Raw genomic sequence first — 16,726 nt, forward strand, 5'->3', positions numbered from 1 at the left:
CTGATGCAAAGCTAACGAAGGCATCCTACTTATCTCTCTCTCAGGAGTTTCATGAATAAAAATGGGCCGAATTGCAATTGTAGTCTTAACTTGGATTTATGGTGTCGATGGTGTTAATCATTGTCGTCCCTATTTTCCACCCTAGAAAAATATCTAATCACTAGACTCTGCATTTTTATGCAAATATATATTTTCTGAAGAAACAGAACCTGAAGAAAAATTTCTTTCACCCTCCATATACTGCACTTTGTAGTTTAATGTTTATCATTATGCATTCTGTAACTTTTTATACAGTTGAAATTTCCATAAGTGCATAAAAATCCGCGGTCTACTGGTTACATAAAATTAGATAGTAAATTTACATGAGAAGAGGTATATTATTGTCTCGAATTTTCTGCTTAAAGTTTTACACAATAAAAGACTTCTGTGTCAATTACAATCTATTTAATATTTAGACATTTTTCTTCTATAATTTCTTTGACACTTAAGGTCACATAATAGTGATGTCATTTGACCTCGTAATTCAGGACCAAAATTCCTCCTAGGCAGAATTCACAACCGGAAGTCCTCAACCTTGAGAGAGGAATTTCTTAAAAAATCGATTTGTATCACCAGCTTCTCTTCTTCAAATCGAAGACTACGCAAACATTTCCCAGTACTAATTCTTTTTCTACTTATATCTCTACTTCACAAGTCTCCTCATCAATCTGCGCTAGCTGAGTCATCAGAAGTGCATTCATTTGTTTCGTTTGCTCTTCCCATACTACAAATTACAAAGCATACGCCGACAATCGAGGTTCAAGCGACCCATCATCGATTACAGAAACAATGGATTATAATTCACATTATCTGTTATAATGCGTCTGGGTCGATGTCGTTTATCATTGTAATGGAAAAAAAAGTATTTTTGTTGTCACTTTGTATCATTCCCGAGTGAGACGACGGTGATAACAGAAGGATGCAATTTTTTTTCTCTGATCTTATTTTACGTAACCCCTGAACTCGTGTGTATTAGATTGAAGACGAAGTTAGGAGAAGCGGAACTTTGGTCTTCGCTGTAAACAAAGGTAGCACGACGTGTTTACCCTTCGCTTACGTAAATCGATTTCCTATGCATTTTTCTGATAGCTCCTTTGCGTGACACTGTGTAATAATCAATAACGCTACAGAAGCATTTTATATATCGATATCACTAAGATCCACAGGAAGTCGTGAATGAGTTCATTAAAATTTTTTAAACCAGAAGACCACTTTTAATTCCCTGTGTCACGAAAATATAAACTTCTTTACTCAAGATAAAGAATATATAATTTTTCGCTGACTGCCCATTATTACGCTGGTGTTTGTAAGGCATTTAAAGTAAAATATGGATGTAGCGAGATAAGTGGAAAGTTTTGCCTATCAAACTGGTAAACATGGTTAGGAAGAGTTACTTTTTTCCTTTTCTTTTCTCCTTTTCGATAGCTTCTTCTAGTTTCTGTTGTTCCAGCTCGAGCGCGCGTTGTTTCTTACGATATATTGGGGTTTTCGTAAGCCACGCTAAAATGGACAATTTATTGAAACAGATTAGTGTTCCTTTGATTAGGTAGGATTATTAAAATTCGCTCGAACCTGTAAATGCATCCTCTTCTTCACGATAAACTGGATCTTTCGTGCTGAGCGCGTTTATCAGTTCACCGTGTGTCAAGGGGTGAATCCTTAATTGCACCATTCGTTTTGTGGTCATCACCTGAAGAAAATAAGTCCAGAATAACTAGGTATCTGATTTTAGGAAATTTTGGGGGAATTTATGGGAAATTTCAATGTTCAAAGAAATACAGAATTTATAAGATTACTTTATGTGAGAACAGGAATTTGTTATAAGTGCTCAGAGATCCACAGTCTACTGATAAGTGTTACGATGCTATAGAATTGGTGGACAGTAGTGGTATTACAATGCCACCTCTTTGCAGTACCTCGTTAATTGATGCTAATACAGTTCCAATAGTAAAGCCATCACAAACTTTAGCCATGGCAGAAGTATCAAATTGTCTATTAATTCCAGAATACTATAAATATCAAAAAAATGTGATGTTCTTTGAGTTATTATCTAGTACATGTAAGATAGTGAAACCTGACCTTGTGGAGTAAATCTTTCCATATAAGAGACATTGTTCCATAATCTGGTCTAGGGATGTATATGACTTTATCATAAGTTTGATACAATAATTTTTGATCAGCATCCCAGGGGGAGTTTGAAGTCCCAATGAAAATGACTCTGTCTTCATTTGTGATATTCTTTACTAGTTTAGGAAGATCTTTCTTCAAACGTTTTGGATCAGTCTTATCTGTCTTTGGGATCTTTTTAGCAAATGGCTTTTCTGCTCCATCCATAAAAATGATGGATGGCTGCAATAAATGTGACATCTTGAAGAGAGAAAAAAATATTCAGTCAACATTTTGCTCTATTTTTGAATACATGTCATATTTTAAAGTTTTTAAAGGACCTTTAATATCAGGTGGATGAGCATGATTAATCCTGATTTTCCAGGATACTTCCCAGCAATATTAGCTGGTGTGATGTCGAACAAAGTAGCTCCCACTTCTGTACAGATTGCATTCACCAGCATCTTTTTTCCACTGCCGTGTGGCCCAGCTATCAACACTGATCTCACTAGAGGTGTGAGTTCCCTAAGACTACTGTTTCCCAAAGGTAAAACACAGTACTCTACTATTAACTGTCTTATGTCTCCTAATTAAGATAATCACAATATATTCTATTAATGGAGTTATAATAGATCTGTTTGATATCATAAAAAATACTCAACCAAGAGCTGGCAAAGGATCCTTCCCCATTTCTCTCAAGTCATGATTAGCAAATGATTTTTCTCCTTTGAAATCACTGAGAGAAATTTCTCTATGAAGCTTAATGATTCCTTGTGTTAGTAACTCCTCAAACAAAGATTCTGTTGTTCTATCAGGGGTTAAATCCTTCTCTTTTCTTTTTTTATTCTTCTTCCCGCTGCGCCGAACTCGTTTTTGCATTTTTTTTGCCCGTTTGAACCCTTTATCTCTGTCTAGTGCACTTTGCAGAGCTTCTATATCACCTAGTTATTTACAGTATCCAAACATGAAACACTGATTGCACATTTAATTAAAATATTTTTAAAAATATACCTCTCAGTGCTTCATCCACAACAGTCCTTATTTCGTTTTCAACTTCATTAGTTTTCTCAGTTTCTATTATATCCATGTAAGGCAACTGAGACATATTCATGGATTCATCTTTATTCTTCCACACTTCTTGATACTCCTGATTTGCATGTACTAGTTCTGACAAGAAATTAGAAGGAATTGACTTAAAACCCTGTTCAGTTTCTTCTTCTGACTGCTCAGTTTCGCTGTCCTTCTTTGATTTTGATTTTTTAGATTTCTTGGACTCCTTTGATGACATTGCTGTGGATTTACTTATGGTACTTTCTGTACCCTGAATAGGGAATAATAAAGTTTCAATTCAAGATACTTTGCAAAGGTAATACTTATATAAGCATTAGCTTTACCTGCCTGCTAAATATAATCCTGGATCCACCGCTCTCAGCAGATGGCAAATCAGGTATTTTTCCAGTCTGTTGGAAATAGGTGTTCACCCAATTTCTAATTTCACTTCTTATATTCTCCTCCATTATGGCACTCTTCTCCTTGCGAATCCTTTCTTTAGTTTCAACTACCAAATTTTCATAGAGCTGTCGATAACTCATCTGCTTCTCATACCTCTCTTGCCTAATCTTCTCAGCCTGCCTGGCATTCTCAGAGACTTCCTGACTCGGTTGCAGCATGCCTTTAAAAACAGGAAAATGTTAAACAACTATAGACAAATCTACATAATTGAAAAAGGAACTACCAATGAGTAACATCTCCTCAAGATTCCTCTTTCGAATTTTCCTTCTAGTGACGTATCCTCTCCAAACTTTCTGGATCCTCATGGCAGCTGCCCTGTCGCTCTCTTCATCCCTCGTTTCCGCTTCCGCTGTCTTCATCATCGATCTTTCTTTCACTTTACGAATCTCCTTCATAAACTGAAATCGAAGTCGCCCTTGCCTGGCACGCTCGTGAGCCTAAAATCTCTCAAATAATCATTCAAATTTTCGTTTCTCAATTTTTATTACAAAGTATACCTGTATGAGTCTTATAGCTTCCGATTCACTCATTCTTCTCGGCGGCACCATTTCTTCCAAAGCCCCTATGTTCCTCAGAGTATCTTCCATGAACCTCCGTCTCTCCTCGATCTCTTTCAAACGTTCCCGCCTAAAATATCTCGGCAGCTGGATCTCAGCATCCTTGGGGGAAACCCCTAACTTTATCAGAATATCATCAGCGTAACTGTACTCTGACAAATCTATCTCCACCAAATCGTGTTTCAATTCCAACACTCTGCCCAGACAGGCGTCCAACATTTTTCTAATTAACACTCGTTTCTGGGGCTGTATTACTTGATCGTAACACAGCTCCAGTTTATTGGAGATAATAATATACTTTATGTAGAGTTCGAAGATCGAATTTCGAATCTTTTTGCGATCCTTCTGCGGCTTAGCATTCTGCAAGGTCGTGTCCACTTGGATCAGCTCCTCCAAGGCAGTTTGCGCGCTTTTCCATATTTCGTCATATGTTTCGCTCGACATGATCGAAAGTGGATTAAAAAATGTTTTCCTTGTTTCGTCCTCGCGACGCAATAGATAATGGTGAATACTTGGTTGCGTTGGATATCTAAATTGTTGGGGTCGTTAATATCCTAGCAACAATCGACGCACAGTGCATTGGCTGTGTAACAAAAATAAAACAAACAGCTTTGTTGGTAGTGGTAATGGACCTTGCAGAAGCCTGATAGAATTTAAAACCTGAAATTTGATTTTTGCATGTTTTTTATGAATTATTTTTGAGACATAAGTCACTGGATATTATTGACTGGATTATAGAGCCAGTTAAGAACTTTTTTGTAACTGAATGTTATACAGAGGAACACTCTGTGAATACATTAAATGTATTCCACTTAAATGGAAATTAATGGCCTCGTAAACAATTATAATTAAGAAAAAGTTGGATCACGTGAACTAATGAAATTATCGATATGAACAGTATAATTTCAAATTCAAATTCCTGAACACAATATTCATGATAACGATAACGAACAAAACAGAAAGCACATGTATATTTGAAATTTTCGAAGTACATTAATTAACTGTTCTTTAAAAGAATTAAAGCAAGACAATATTCAGTAAAAGGAACGACTCTGCATGGCAATGTTATTTATTTAAAGAAGAATGTTTTCAAATACCCAATTCAAATTCAGAATTATCTGAACTAAGCCACTAAGCAGTTCTTTATTTCAAAGATTCATATTTCAGATTATCTGTGATCGTAGCTATTTAAATTCTTTATGTATAGTAATGAAAAACCACAATCTTATTCAAGAAATAAAGTACTTGCTATATTTCCAATAGCGCATATTATTTCCTAGAAAATTCATTTCCGATTGAAGGAATCTCGAAATAACATAACGATTATCTTCCATTCGTAATTTCATCTAGATAAAAGTTCTCGCCATGAGTGGGAGTTGGATGCAGCCGGCTATTCTCGTGATATGGTTCAGAGCGTTCCGGTTGCCAGTTTCAAAACGTCATCTTGCTGATCGTTTGTACGCGAAAATAATTTCTCCAAATACGGCTCACCACCGATCAAAGGTGGTGATGAGAAGAAAGTAATTCGCAGTAATGGCGTCGGCATTGGAGCAGTTTGTCTATCACGTGCGGACGCTTTCGAAACAAGGTACGACAAAGTAGTGCCTTGGTACATAGTAGTTCCTAGATTTTCCTGAACCTAACCTCAAAGATACGAACGCAAATTATTCTTAAATTAGAATATTTCGTATCCTGCTTCGATCGCCTCCCTTTCAAACGATTCAAATTTGAGCTCCCAATTTTTTTATCTCATAATATTCAAATGTTAGGAAGATTTTGATGTTGCATTGAGTATAGGACTGGTTGAAATTTATTTGATACAGTAACCTACAATTTATTTCAACTAGTTGCTATGTATAGTATGGGCTGTAGACTGAGGATTTTTATGCAGCTACAGGAAATTTATATCTGTGAGAAGGTAGAAATTGCAGACTGTACAAAAATATATAAGACTCCAAAAATAAAGGTATCACAGTGTTTGAAGAATTAAAATAGAGTTTTATCTAGATTCTGTTTTTTAAAATGTATTTAAATATAAGTTTCCTACTATATTCACTGTGTTTCTGTTTTTTATCTTTTTTTGAATATCACTCAAATTTGCCTTAGTGAGTCTATAGCAAAGAAATCTAATGCGAATTATTTTGCAGGTAATTTCCGGGAGTTATGTGAAATAATAAGCAAAAGTACGGATGTGTTAGTGAAAAATGGACAGCACCTGGACAATGTTCTAGAAACATTAGATCTGCAGCAACATTCGTTAGGAATACTGGCAGTTCTGTGTGTAAAATTTTCACTGCCCAATCCCAATGGCGCAAACAATGTTGACACATACAAACCATTATTTAGTCAGGTTCAAGAATTTATCATTGGTTGTAACGGAGAGCAAGTTAGATTTGCTCCTGATACATGTAAGTGTATTATCTCAAATTACCATATTTATTGTGTATGTCGTATTTCATTTGACTTCTCACCACCAATTTAAAGAAGAAAGCAAATTCAGGAATTATTTTCTTCAGTCTGTAATGCTTTTCGATTTATTCCCTTCTTAAAACTGCCAAATGAATTATTATTTGTATTTCTCTTTACAGATGCAGAATTATGCCACCTATTCACTCAAACATTAGTTGAATTACAAATACCTCTGCGTGGTATCGAATTATTGCGCCGGGCGATACGCAAAATTCAACTTTTCGATAGTCAGCTGACTTCCATACACGCCGACCTTTGTCAGCTATGTCTTTTATCCAAGTGTTTCAAGCCAGCGCTGGAGTTCCTCGACATAGATGTAACTGGCATCAGCCAGGAGGGCGGACAATTCGACTCAAAATATTTTTTACTCTATTATTACTATGGCGGTATGATCTACACAGCTCTGAAGAATTACGACAGAGCGTTATACTTTTTCGAAGTGTGTGTAACGACCCCCGCCATGGCAGTTAGTTATATTATGTTAGAGGCCTACAAAAAATATATTTTGGTCTCTTTAATATTACACGGGAAGGTACTGAATTTGCCCAGGTTCACGAGCCAAGTGGTGAATAGGTACATGAAACCGCTGAGTCAGCAATATCAAGAGTTGGCCACAGCTTATCAAATGAACAGTTGCGAAGACGTGCAGAATATCGTTACCAAATATCAGCAACTGTTTACGAGAGATCATAATATGGGACTTGTGAAACAAGTGGTCAGCTATTTGTACAAAAAGAATATACAGAGGTTGACGAAAACGTTTCTGACACTTAGTTTAAGCGATGTAGCGAGCAGAGTTCAATTAGCGGGGCCTGCCGATGCAGAAAAGTACATACTAAACATGGTAAGTGTATTCAAAGTACAACAGACTATTCGAAATAATATTTCATCCAGCTCTGCACAGATTATTAATCATTCGTGGCATTTTATGCACTTTTAGATCGAGGACGAAGAGATATTTGCAACAATCAATCAAAAAGATGGGATGGTGGTGTTTCACGACGATCCAGAAAAATATAATTCTCCAGAAATGCTAGCAAAACTAGAAAAAGAAATGGCGGCGTGTATGGAATTAGACAAACGAGTGCTCGAAATGGAAGAGGAGGTTGTTCTTACGCCACAGTATGTGGGGAAAGCTTGTGGGCAAAATGAACAGGACGATCAAACAGCTGGACCTATTTCCACAAATGTAACGAATTTGCAAGGTCAATCTAAACATAACGCCTATTCCATGTAACATATATACGTCGTTGTGCGTTATCTTTATTAAAAAAGCAAAAAACGAACGAAAAAATCTTGTTGAAGGCCAAGACTCATACTTTTTGGAGCCTGTTTTAGGTGAGAGACTAATCGAAATTCAGTGGAACAATCTAGTTTCCTTTTTGCATATTCACTGGTGGAAATATCTCACACGTGACGTAGATTTTAAATCAATTTTTCTTAGCAATTAGTAGGCATCTGAAACAGGCTTTATAAGTAATGTGAAAGCAAAAGAAAATTCTACACGCGGTACAGTTGGAATATTGTGATACTTAGCTACGAGATTATCACGTTTCTAACATAAAACATAAGCATACTACATCAATTCGTACATGGGCATTTGTCAAAGGAGTACGTAAAATCAGGTTCATTATTGATAATGCAACAATGAATGTGTACATATATTTGTCACAAAAACGACAGCAGATAATTTATACAAAAAGAAAAGAACGCTCAATGCACGATTGTGCCAGGTAAGTGTAGTACGCTTTTTCCAGTAAAACCAAAAGTGATTCATTTACATGAAAAGAATTGAATGTACGCATTGTTTCATTCGAAAGTTAGAAAACGAAACGTTTAAAGTGATTTAGATTATTAAAAAGAAGACGAAATGCTTTATAAGTTTAATTAAATTTTGTACCAAACAATCTGGAATGTATAGCAATTTTTTTTACAATTGATATTTATAATATCACATTATCTTTACCGAATACTTTCAGAATCAGTTGGTCATGTATATTTATTTCTAGTTTTAAGTGTTTTTTTTTTTTTTTTTTTTTAATGCATAATAATGACATGACTAAAATTTTAAGACAACAGTTTTTTTATTTCTGCATAAACCGTTTGAAATATATCTTCTGTATCTTTTGATCCATCAATGAATGTTATTGAATTGTATAAATTTTTGTCTTTCGTTATCTCATCTAGGTGCTTCAAATATTCTTGCCACACATACTTCTCAAAGTATCCAGGAACATCTGCTGGCAAGTAATTTCTTGCCTTCCTTCTTTCCCAACATATATCCATGGGTACTGTCATGAAATACTTCTTGTCACATAGGTTTGAAAGCGTTTTGCATTTGAAAAGTATAAAACCATCTAATATCAACAGGCCTTTTTGTTTTGTTTCTGTACAGTCACTTTTATCTGGCGAAGTTTCGAGCAGTTTTAAAACATCCGATCTCATTCTATCCATATCCATACTGGACATTATTTCCCAATTCAAATGATTCAGTTCTGGTATCTTTGTATGACGTGGATCATCTATGGGCCAGAAATAATCGTCCTGATGTATTACCACTGTGTTCTTCAGTTCCTTTTGGAGTCGTTTAGCCAAAGTAGTTTTCCCACTGCACGTTGCTCCAGAAAGACCAAGCACAAACCACTTCTTTGAAGACATTTTACAGACTCACTATATCATTACCTGTGTTTGTTGAGGAAAACAGAGTTAACCTGAGCTATACCAAAGTGATCACTTATGCAATTGTGTTATATAAGCAACCTTGAACATTATTTTTCAATGGGGGAAGGATTTGAAATGTTATATACGCTCTTTCCATGAGCTTTAGTGAAGCAAGAACTTGAAATGCAGATGTTTACTCAGGACAAATATTGTAATCATTTTAACATGCAATTAATTATTACCAGAGGTCATGACACAACTGATAACTGCCTCTGGAAACTTTAATGCTACATATTTTCTAAACTATTGGTTGCTGATTTCTAAAACAATTCATATCGCACCACTGACGCTCATTAAAAGTAGTATGCAAGACCGGATGTTTAATATTTTAAACTCTTTTTGGTTTTTCATAAGTCAATTCATCATAACGATGAAAATCTGAATTATAATTCTGCTATTATTTGCCTAGCTAACGTCTTAACTCAATATTTCTTATGATTCATGAAGTTTATTTAATTTATCGAACGAAAAATATGGCCTGACATGGTAAACAGTGAACAATATTAAGCCGCCAATAAAACACAAGCCCGAAATCGCGGGAACCATTAAAGCAAAATCATGAGAAGCAAAAAGTGATCGTATTCTGCTATCCTCTATGAATGGAAGACCAATCACCCATACAGTATAGTAGAGAAATAAAATAATCGTCAGAATCAATATTACTTTACCCTTTTCGCGGTCACTGCGAAGCATTTTCAAATTTCAGTTAAAAGTATATTTAAATGCAACATTTGTACAGAAATACAGAATCACTTTTTGTACAGATTACTTCCTTGATGTTAGTTAAAGGAATGACTCTCCTAGAGTGAAGCTGAAGTTAATGTTTTGTGTATACACATTAGCACCTGTTCTATATGATGAATGTCAAATTTAATGATTTCAGAATTATTAGAAATTGTGGAACAGGTTATTCATCTATGTATTCTTGTTCAAATTTCTTGAAATCTTCTTCAGTAAATACAGTGGCCTCTGGTTCTTTAGGCTTTTCTATCTTTGGAATATATCTCTTCTTTGTAGCTCGTTCTATCAACTGTAATTGAATCATTTTTTAGTATGATTCCTTGTGTGAGGAATGTTACATATTTAGAAGCTTTCAATACCTTGGTGGCGATCTTTGGATCAACACGATTATCACTGAGCATTAGGAGTCTCTGTACATTTTCTCCAATAGGATCTTCCTGCACTGCTAATCGTTTTTGAGTTTCATAAACAGTTACTTTGCTGGACCGTCCAAGAATTGTGCCAAGATCTATGAACATATTCATAGTTTAAGTGGTAAACACCTAACAGTGGCAGACTGAGATTTTGCATAAATATACCTGTTTTGTCGTTCTTCGATAATATTCTATGTTTAGGAGGAATTAAATCCAAAGCACCCTTGTACTTCACGTGCTTGCGTTTTCTTTTCTCTGGAAAATAAGGAACTAGCGCATTCAAAGATCTACAATTCATAACCTATATAAATAACCTCTTGTTAAGTCAAATACAAACCTTGTTTCGAACTTTTCTCGTATCCCAGTAACTCGAGACCTTTACGTACAAGTGTATTGGACATTTTTATCAAATATTAATTGAATATTTTCTTCATGTAATGTGTCATAATATTGAATAGGAAAAAACATGGTACAAGGCGTAGACAAGTAGAAAAACCATGCACCCCAAACACTAGTGGTCTGTGATTACTTGGTAAAGAGTGTGGCTTCTGAGTATAAAAAGGCTTTATGATTAATCGAACATAATTCGCCATCTGAACGAGGTCAGAGGTATTAAGACGTATATTGAAGACAGAAGAATGAAGCAATGTTAAAGGACTGATAAATGAAAAGATGAAGAGATGAAGAGAAGAAGAAATATTAGCGAGCGCATCTGAAGAGATATTGAAAAACTGAAGAGATATTGAAGGATCAATAATTGAAAAAATGAAGAATGATAAAAATATCAGACGAGGCCTGTTCCACTCAAAAGTCGCCTAATGTAAACGCAGCTTCATGTAAAGCAGTTTTAACTTTATATGTCACTCTACACTCTACATATACTGCATGCCGTATGTTGTCAACAGTTGTCAGGCATCTCCGAATGGCGAATGACAATTGATGAGAAAAGAGTTGATTTTACAGTTTATAGCCTCGAGATTTGTAAAATTCTTTTTCTACTGCAAAAATGCACGACGCTTACGAGGAGACGTCGATTTTAAATATTTCTGTTCAGATAGAGTCTATGGCAGCTTATGGTATGTGATGTGTAACTTGTTTATTAAGAGCTTACAGTTCAAAGAATAATTACAATATACGTATATTTATAGATGATAATCTGCTTATCGGAACAAGAGAGGGTCATCTTCTTATGTACAATGTTCCTCTGGTAACAGATGAAAACCACAAGCTAGAACTACTGCGACACAGTAAAAACTTCAACAAAAAACGCATCACACAGATAGATGTTGTGCCAGAATATAATTTACTGATCATTTTAACAGGTATTTTTTTGTTAGGATTTCTATGGAAAACAGTGGCTTTACTTATTTTCTTTTACAGATAACATAGTATGTGTACACGACCTAAACTCACCCAATTTTCAACAAGTCTATCAACTACAGAAAACACGTGGTGCTACACTATTTACTTTGGACATAGAATCAGTTCAAAATATAACAAATGTGCGTTTATGTGTTGCTGTGAAACGCAAGTTGCAATTATATTTTTGGAAAGCGAAAAAGTTTGAGGAATACAATAATTTTGAATTGTCTGTATCAGATATACCACGTGAACTGACTTGGTATGCATTATATGTGTAATATGGAATCATATAATCTTATAGAATGATAAAATATATACTAATCACAATGTAGGTGTGGTGATACACTGATTTTGGGTTTTCGTGGTCTATCTTACACTATTTTGGAGTTAAATGGAAAGCCCAAAGAATTGTTTCCAACTGGGAAGTCTCCTGAACCAAGTATTACAAAATTGTCTGAAGATTCGTTTTTATTAGGGAAAGATTCTCAATCATTTATTATGGATACAAAAGGAGAATTGATCCAACACAATCCAGTGAAGTGGTCTGACACACCAAGTGCAATAGGTATGCAATTTTATTTCATATTTGCAATTTAAAAAGTTTAAATATATCCTGCTAAATATTGTGCTTCAGTATCGCATAGAATAAATTATTTTAGCATGGGATGATCCTTACCTATTGGGAATCGTGCACGATAGATTGGAAGTGTACACGATAGAAGGTTGCATACATATTCAGACCATAAAGGATTTAAATAAAGCTAGACTTATATACAGGTGTAAGCAAGGCAAGGTTTTTGTAGCATCCATTAGTCATGTCTGGTGCATAAGGGCAGTGGATGTGACATTGCAAATTAGAACCTTACTCGAACAGAATCAATTTCAGCTGGCACTGAAACTAACTGTATGTAAATAACATTTTTGTCCATTTTATCGCAATTACTTATAATTATAAAAACTAATATCTTCTGTACATCATTTTTAGAGTCTATCAGATATAACCGAAGAAGAAAAAGCTAAACAAACGTACAACATTCAGACGCTATATGCGCACCACCTTTTTCACAATAAAAGATTTCGAGAAGCGATGGATTTGTTTTTAAAATTAGGAACAGATCCATACGAAGTCATCAGATTATTCCCTGACTTAGTTACACCGTCGAGTAACAATCCTGAGCTTAATGACCCAACACCAAGCTTGCCAAAATTGCAAGACCATGATTTAGAAAAAGGCTTGCGCGCGTTGATAGTTTTTCTCACCGAAGTCAGACACAAATTGATGGGCGATGCAAAGCCAAAGGACAAGGAAAATAGTAAAGACAAAGTTTCAATAGAAGGAGAAAAAAATATGACAGCAGTAGCCACCGAGCAGCTTTTAAAGATCATAGACACGACTCTGTTAAAATGCTATTTGCAGGTACTAAATTATAATTTGCAGAATAAATGTTCGTTGTATTAAAAACAATTCTTTTCCAGACCACCGATGCATTAGTGGCGCCATTGCTCAGACTGAATCATTGCCACTTAGCAGAGGCTGAGAAGACTTTGCTAATGCACCAGAAGTACCCTGAGCTTATCATCCTGTACCAAACTAAAGGACAGCACAAGAAAGCATTGGAGCTCCTGGAGAAGCATGCGAAAGAGAATGATTCCAGTCTCAAAGGAACAGAAAGAACAATACAGTACCTGCAACACCTGGGTAAGGATCACATGGATTTAATACTGAAATTCGCTGGCTGGGTCTTGAATGAAGACCCTGAACAAGGACTACGAATTTTTATGGAAGACATACAGGTGCGTAGGTAAAATATCTCAATTCATCATTTTTTCCTGTTCTTTCTTTAAATATTCTTTATTATAGGGCTTTCTACTCGTAAATTAAATGAGATTTATGGTTACAGGAAGTGGAACAATTACCAAGACCAAAAGTATTGGATTATCTCCTTCGTTGCCATAAAGATCTAGTTATACCATATTTAGAGCACGTTGTGTACATTTGGGAAGACACTAATCCACTCTGCCACAATGTTTTAATACATCAGTATAAAGAGAAATGCTTGGCGTCTATGAGTGACACTGCCACACCAGCCGAAAAAGAAGCAGCGCAGCATATTAGGCAGAAACTGCAACAGTTTTTAGAGAAATCCGCGCATTATACTCCAGAGACGATATTAGTACATTTCCCATTCGATAGTCTGTTCGAGGAGCGTGCAATCATTCTCGGTCGATTGGGGCGTCATCAGCAAGCTATCTCGATATATATTAGTCTTCTTAACGATGTGGCCAAGGCTACTGAGTACTGTGATAACGTGTACACTAAATATAAAAGTAGGTATTAATAATGTAGAGCTAACAAAAACAGCCCTCGTCAAAACTCTTGCTTTTGTCTCGAGTCTTTGGATTACATTCAAGAAAATTTCTTTTCATTTCAGATCAAGAGAATGCAGACAAACAGAAACAGTCTGATGGCGCAGACGAGGTTTACATAATGCTCATTCAGCAGCTACTGAAGCCTGAAAGTGCTGGAGTTGTGATGGCAGGTACACGTTGACACCAAGAGTATTATTCCAAAGGTACAAAAGAGTTACATACTTATAAAAATTTATTTTTAGGAAATAGTCCAAAGAATCAACTCACTATTCAACCTGACTTAGAAATGGCTCTGAAACTGCTAGAAAAGCACGCGTCAAAGATAAATCCAATAAAGGCGTTAGAGGTTCTGCCTGATACAGTTCCTATAGGTAGACTAAAGCATTTCTTGGAGGTTAGTTTGCAGGAGAACTTGAATGCAAGGAGAATGGTACAAGTTTTGAAGGTTTTTCTTTACGCTGTGCATTTGCAAGTCCAAGAGCAACGAATGCATTACGAATCCCAGAGCGTCCTTATGACTGAATTTAATATATGCCCAGTGTGCAAGAAGAGATTCGGTAATCAGAGGTCAGTAATTATTATAAATACCTGGTTTTTCTTATTATTTAGTGTTTAACTTGGTGAATGATTTTGCAGCGCCTTCGCCAGGTACCCCAATGGTGATATTGTACACTATTCGTGTCAGGAAAGGAAGGGATAAGGACAAAGCAGTTTAGTTCAATTTAAAGTTAAGTTGCCTACAATATACCTTGCGATATGAGGGATTTAGTGGAAAGCAGGCAAATGCTAGAACTTTCTGACTTTAAAATACAACAAGAAATCGCAATTATTTGATACATAAATTAGATAGTAAATGGCAACTATTATTAAAAGTTGGAAGTCTACACACGTGGCATGTGCCTGTTTTTCACTAAGTCGTACATGCTGCTCATGCTATACTTTTAAACTTATTTTTAAGCGTGCAATGTAATCATTCTACTATAGTATTTAATTTACATTTCACTTCCTTTTTCAGAAGAAAATGTGCAATGCTAAAATACATATTTCACTTTATACACATGTATGTAAATACTTATACGTGAATATGTAAGTTTTTTATTTCTTCTGTGTAACTGTAAATAGAGATACGATCCAAAGAAATTCTATACGATAATTCTTAACTTATGAGGATAATAAACGAGCTGATTATAAAAAATGGTAACATATTTCACTGTAATAAAAATTATGTACAGTGGTGGGCGAAAGAAAGCTCAGAAAGCAAGCAGAATGAAGAAACACGTTCATTAGCAAAATAAAATTATTGAGTATGATACACAGAACCTGGAGATACTCCAGAATGTATAAACCTTATCAACAAAAACTAAAATATTATGTTCCATTTTTGAATATTTGAAAAACGTAGTTTGACGTGTTTTGACAGATCTCACTTTTCGTAATAATGTGCAACAGAGAGGATGGGGCGTGACCGGTCCAGAATATAGGTAAACGGGACTTGTGATGTCATAAGCTATCGTGTATTCCTACGCCAGCTGCTGCGAGGCAGGTACGATAACGATACAAACGTAGCCGCGTAACTGCATTCTTTAATCGCTCGGATCTTTCTCTGAGACGAGTGATTCATTATTTCTGAGCTAATTAGATTGGATTTAGTGACCAGAAGTCGTCACCGACTGCGAATGAATTCTATCTCCGTCGAGAAAGGTAGACAAATGTGATGTAGTTACTTAAGAATTTTCATACAAGAAAATGAAAGTATTTGTGATTTACGAGATAAGAAGGTAGAGTAATTGAAGGTGGATGTAGTATCTCAATTGCTCGAATTTCTTCCATTCCATCGCGCTTTGCTTTCTTCTTGTTTTATTTTTCCCGCCTTAGAAAGTTTCAATATCTCGAAAACTCGAAACTTGGAGGAAGTATTTTTATTTCAGGAAACATTTGCCAAAGAAGCTACAGAAAAACTACATATTGTAATTTATTGTAATGAAAGTGATAGTTACCATTAATAAATTGTGAATTCAAGCAAAATTATTCAACACCAGTAATAGTTCCCTTTTCCAAAAGAAGGCCTCTGGATCTATATTTTTGCATGCATATTTTTGGTGTATTCTTTAAGGCCTTAAGGGCAGTCTTTTATACTGAATTATAACTATAAATTTTCTACAATTCTCATCTTTACTCATTTATAAATATGTGGACTTTCGATTTAGTCGAATATTAAAATTTTCCATAAGTGTATAAAAATCTTCTATAAAATTCTAAAAAATCTATATGGAATTTTTAACATAATTGTTAATAGAAATTTTTCTAAGCATATTTTAAAAACATTATCATTATCTAGATGACATAGGGTGTCTTGAAGACGTTTATTTTATCTCTGAACGTTTTACTGACGTAATTTAGACTTCATAAAACGTCTCTTTTATGTCTGAACATCTT

At 35.3% G+C, this 16,726-nt stretch overlaps 5 protein-coding genes across 8 annotated transcripts; 2 read left to right on the forward strand and 3 right to left on the reverse strand.

Moving 5' to 3' along the window:
- Positions 1-1,239: 1,239 nt before the first annotated feature.
- On the reverse strand, positions 1,240-4,658 carry LOC143181642 (dynein regulatory complex protein 11). Its single transcript, XM_076382164.1, has 10 exons — positions 4,155-4,658; positions 3,881-4,094; positions 3,540-3,817; positions 3,157-3,466; positions 2,808-3,086; positions 2,487-2,731; positions 2,119-2,406; positions 1,956-2,048; positions 1,612-1,729; positions 1,240-1,539 (listed from the first exon to the last, which is right to left on the reverse strand). The coding sequence occupies exons 1-10, from the start codon at positions 4,656-4,658 to the stop codon at positions 1,430-1,432; spliced, it is 2,439 nt and encodes an 812-aa protein (XP_076238279.1). The 3' UTR covers positions 1,240-1,429.
- Positions 4,659-5,630: 972 nt separating this feature from the next.
- Csn3 (COP9 signalosome subunit 3) lies at positions 5,631-7,977 on the forward strand. Its single transcript, XM_076382076.1, has 4 exons — positions 5,631-5,802; positions 6,362-6,622; positions 6,803-7,527; positions 7,624-7,977. The coding sequence occupies exons 1-4, from the start codon at positions 5,748-5,750 to the stop codon at positions 7,918-7,920; spliced, it is 1,338 nt and encodes a 445-aa protein (XP_076238191.1). The 5' UTR covers positions 5,631-5,747; the 3' UTR covers positions 7,921-7,977.
- A 332-nt stretch (positions 7,978-8,309) lies between these two features.
- LOC143181578 (nicotinamide riboside kinase 1) lies at positions 8,310-11,066 on the reverse strand. 3 transcript variants are annotated; one of them, XM_076382079.1, is made up of 5 exons: positions 10,896-11,066; positions 10,724-10,813; positions 10,505-10,653; positions 10,250-10,434; positions 9,228-9,365 (listed from the first exon to the last, which is right to left on the reverse strand). In XM_076382079.1, exons 1-4 carry the CDS (start codon positions 10,957-10,959, stop codon positions 10,312-10,314), a joined length of 426 nt encoding a protein of 141 aa, XP_076238194.1. In that variant the 5' UTR covers positions 10,960-11,066; the 3' UTR covers positions 9,228-9,365; positions 10,250-10,311. The 3 variants fall into 3 exon arrangements, with proteins under 3 accessions (XP_076238193.1, XP_076238192.1, XP_076238194.1); XM_076382078.1 differs by lacking the exons at positions 10,505-10,653; positions 10,724-10,813; positions 10,896-11,066 and having other exon boundaries at positions 8,310-9,365; positions 10,250-10,385; XM_076382077.1 differs by lacking the exons at positions 10,250-10,434; positions 10,505-10,653; positions 10,724-10,813; positions 10,896-11,066 and adding an exon at positions 10,073-10,173 and having other exon boundaries at positions 8,310-9,365.
- Positions 9,833-10,097, reverse strand: LOC143181579 (uncharacterized). Its single transcript, XM_076382080.1, has one exon. The coding sequence runs from the start codon at positions 10,095-10,097 to the stop codon at positions 9,837-9,839; it is 261 nt and encodes an 86-aa protein (XP_076238195.1). The 3' UTR covers positions 9,833-9,836.
- A 356-nt stretch (positions 11,067-11,422) lies between the features above and the next one.
- Positions 11,423-16,309, forward strand: Vps39 (vacuolar protein sorting 39). Of its 2 annotated transcripts, XM_076382368.1 has the most exons (12): positions 11,423-11,634; positions 11,707-11,880; positions 11,939-12,179; positions 12,253-12,485; positions 12,580-12,824; positions 12,906-13,337; positions 13,397-13,714; positions 13,822-14,248; positions 14,353-14,460; positions 14,533-14,857; positions 14,927-15,017; positions 15,306-16,309. In XM_076382368.1, exons 1-11 carry the CDS (start codon positions 11,565-11,567, stop codon positions 14,988-14,990), a joined length of 2,637 nt encoding a protein of 878 aa, XP_076238483.1. In that variant the 5' UTR covers positions 11,423-11,564; the 3' UTR covers positions 14,991-15,017; positions 15,306-16,309. The 2 variants fall into 2 exon arrangements, with proteins under 2 accessions (XP_076238483.1, XP_076238481.1); XM_076382366.1 differs by having other exon boundaries at positions 14,927-16,309.
- Positions 16,310-16,726: the final 417 nt, after the last annotated feature.

Source organism: Calliopsis andreniformis, chromosome 7 (genome assembly GCF_051401765.1).
Source record: "Calliopsis andreniformis isolate RMS-2024a chromosome 7, iyCalAndr_principal, whole genome shotgun sequence".
NCBI lineage: Eukaryota > Metazoa > Arthropoda > Insecta > Hymenoptera > Andrenidae > Calliopsis > Calliopsis andreniformis.

What these genes read in the sequence shown, in the direction of transcription:
- LOC143181579 (XM_076382080.1), bottom strand. Translation starts at nt 10,097, where the DNA reads ATGCTTCGCAGTGACCGCGAAAAGGGTAAAGTAATATTGATTCTGACG.
- Csn3 (XM_076382076.1), top strand. Translation starts at nt 5,748, where the DNA reads ATGGCGTCGGCATTGGAGCAGTTTGTCTATCACGTGCGGACGCTTTCG. An exon ending in TAGATTTGCTCCTGATACAT is followed by an intron (nt 6,623 to 6,802) that starts GTAAGTGTATTA and finishes TTCTCTTTACAG; the next exon opens with ATGCAGAATTATGCCACCTA. An exon ending in AAAAGTACATACTAAACATG is followed by an intron (nt 7,528 to 7,623) that starts GTAAGTGTATTC and finishes ATGCACTTTTAG; the next exon opens with ATCGAGGACGAAGAGATATT.
- LOC143181578 (XM_076382078.1), bottom strand. Translation starts at nt 9,341, where the DNA reads ATGTCTTCAAAGAAGTGGTTTGTGCTTGGTCTTTCTGGAGCAACGTGC.
- Vps39 (XM_076382366.1), top strand. Translation starts at nt 11,565, where the DNA reads ATGCACGACGCTTACGAGGAGACGTCGATTTTAAATATTTCTGTTCAG. An exon ending in AGAGTCTATGGCAGCTTATG is followed by an intron (nt 11,635 to 11,706) that starts GTATGTGATGTG and finishes GTATATTTATAG; the next exon opens with ATGATAATCTGCTTATCGGA. An exon ending in AAGAGATTCGGTAATCAGAG is followed by an intron (nt 14,858 to 14,926) that starts GTCAGTAATTAT and finishes ATGATTTTGCAG; the next exon opens with CGCCTTCGCCAGGTACCCCA.
- LOC143181642 (XM_076382164.1), bottom strand. Translation starts at nt 4,658, where the DNA reads ATGTCGAGCGAAACATATGACGAAATATGGAAAAGCGCGCAAACTGCC. An exon ending in AAGCTATAAGACTCATACAG is followed by an intron (nt 4,095 to 4,154) that starts GTATACTTTGTA and finishes GAGAGATTTTAG; the next exon opens with GCTCACGAGCGTGCCAGGCA. An exon ending in GGATTATATTTAGCAGGCAG is followed by an intron (nt 3,467 to 3,539) that starts GTAAAGCTAATG and finishes TTCCCTATTCAG; the next exon opens with GGTACAGAAAGTACCATAAG.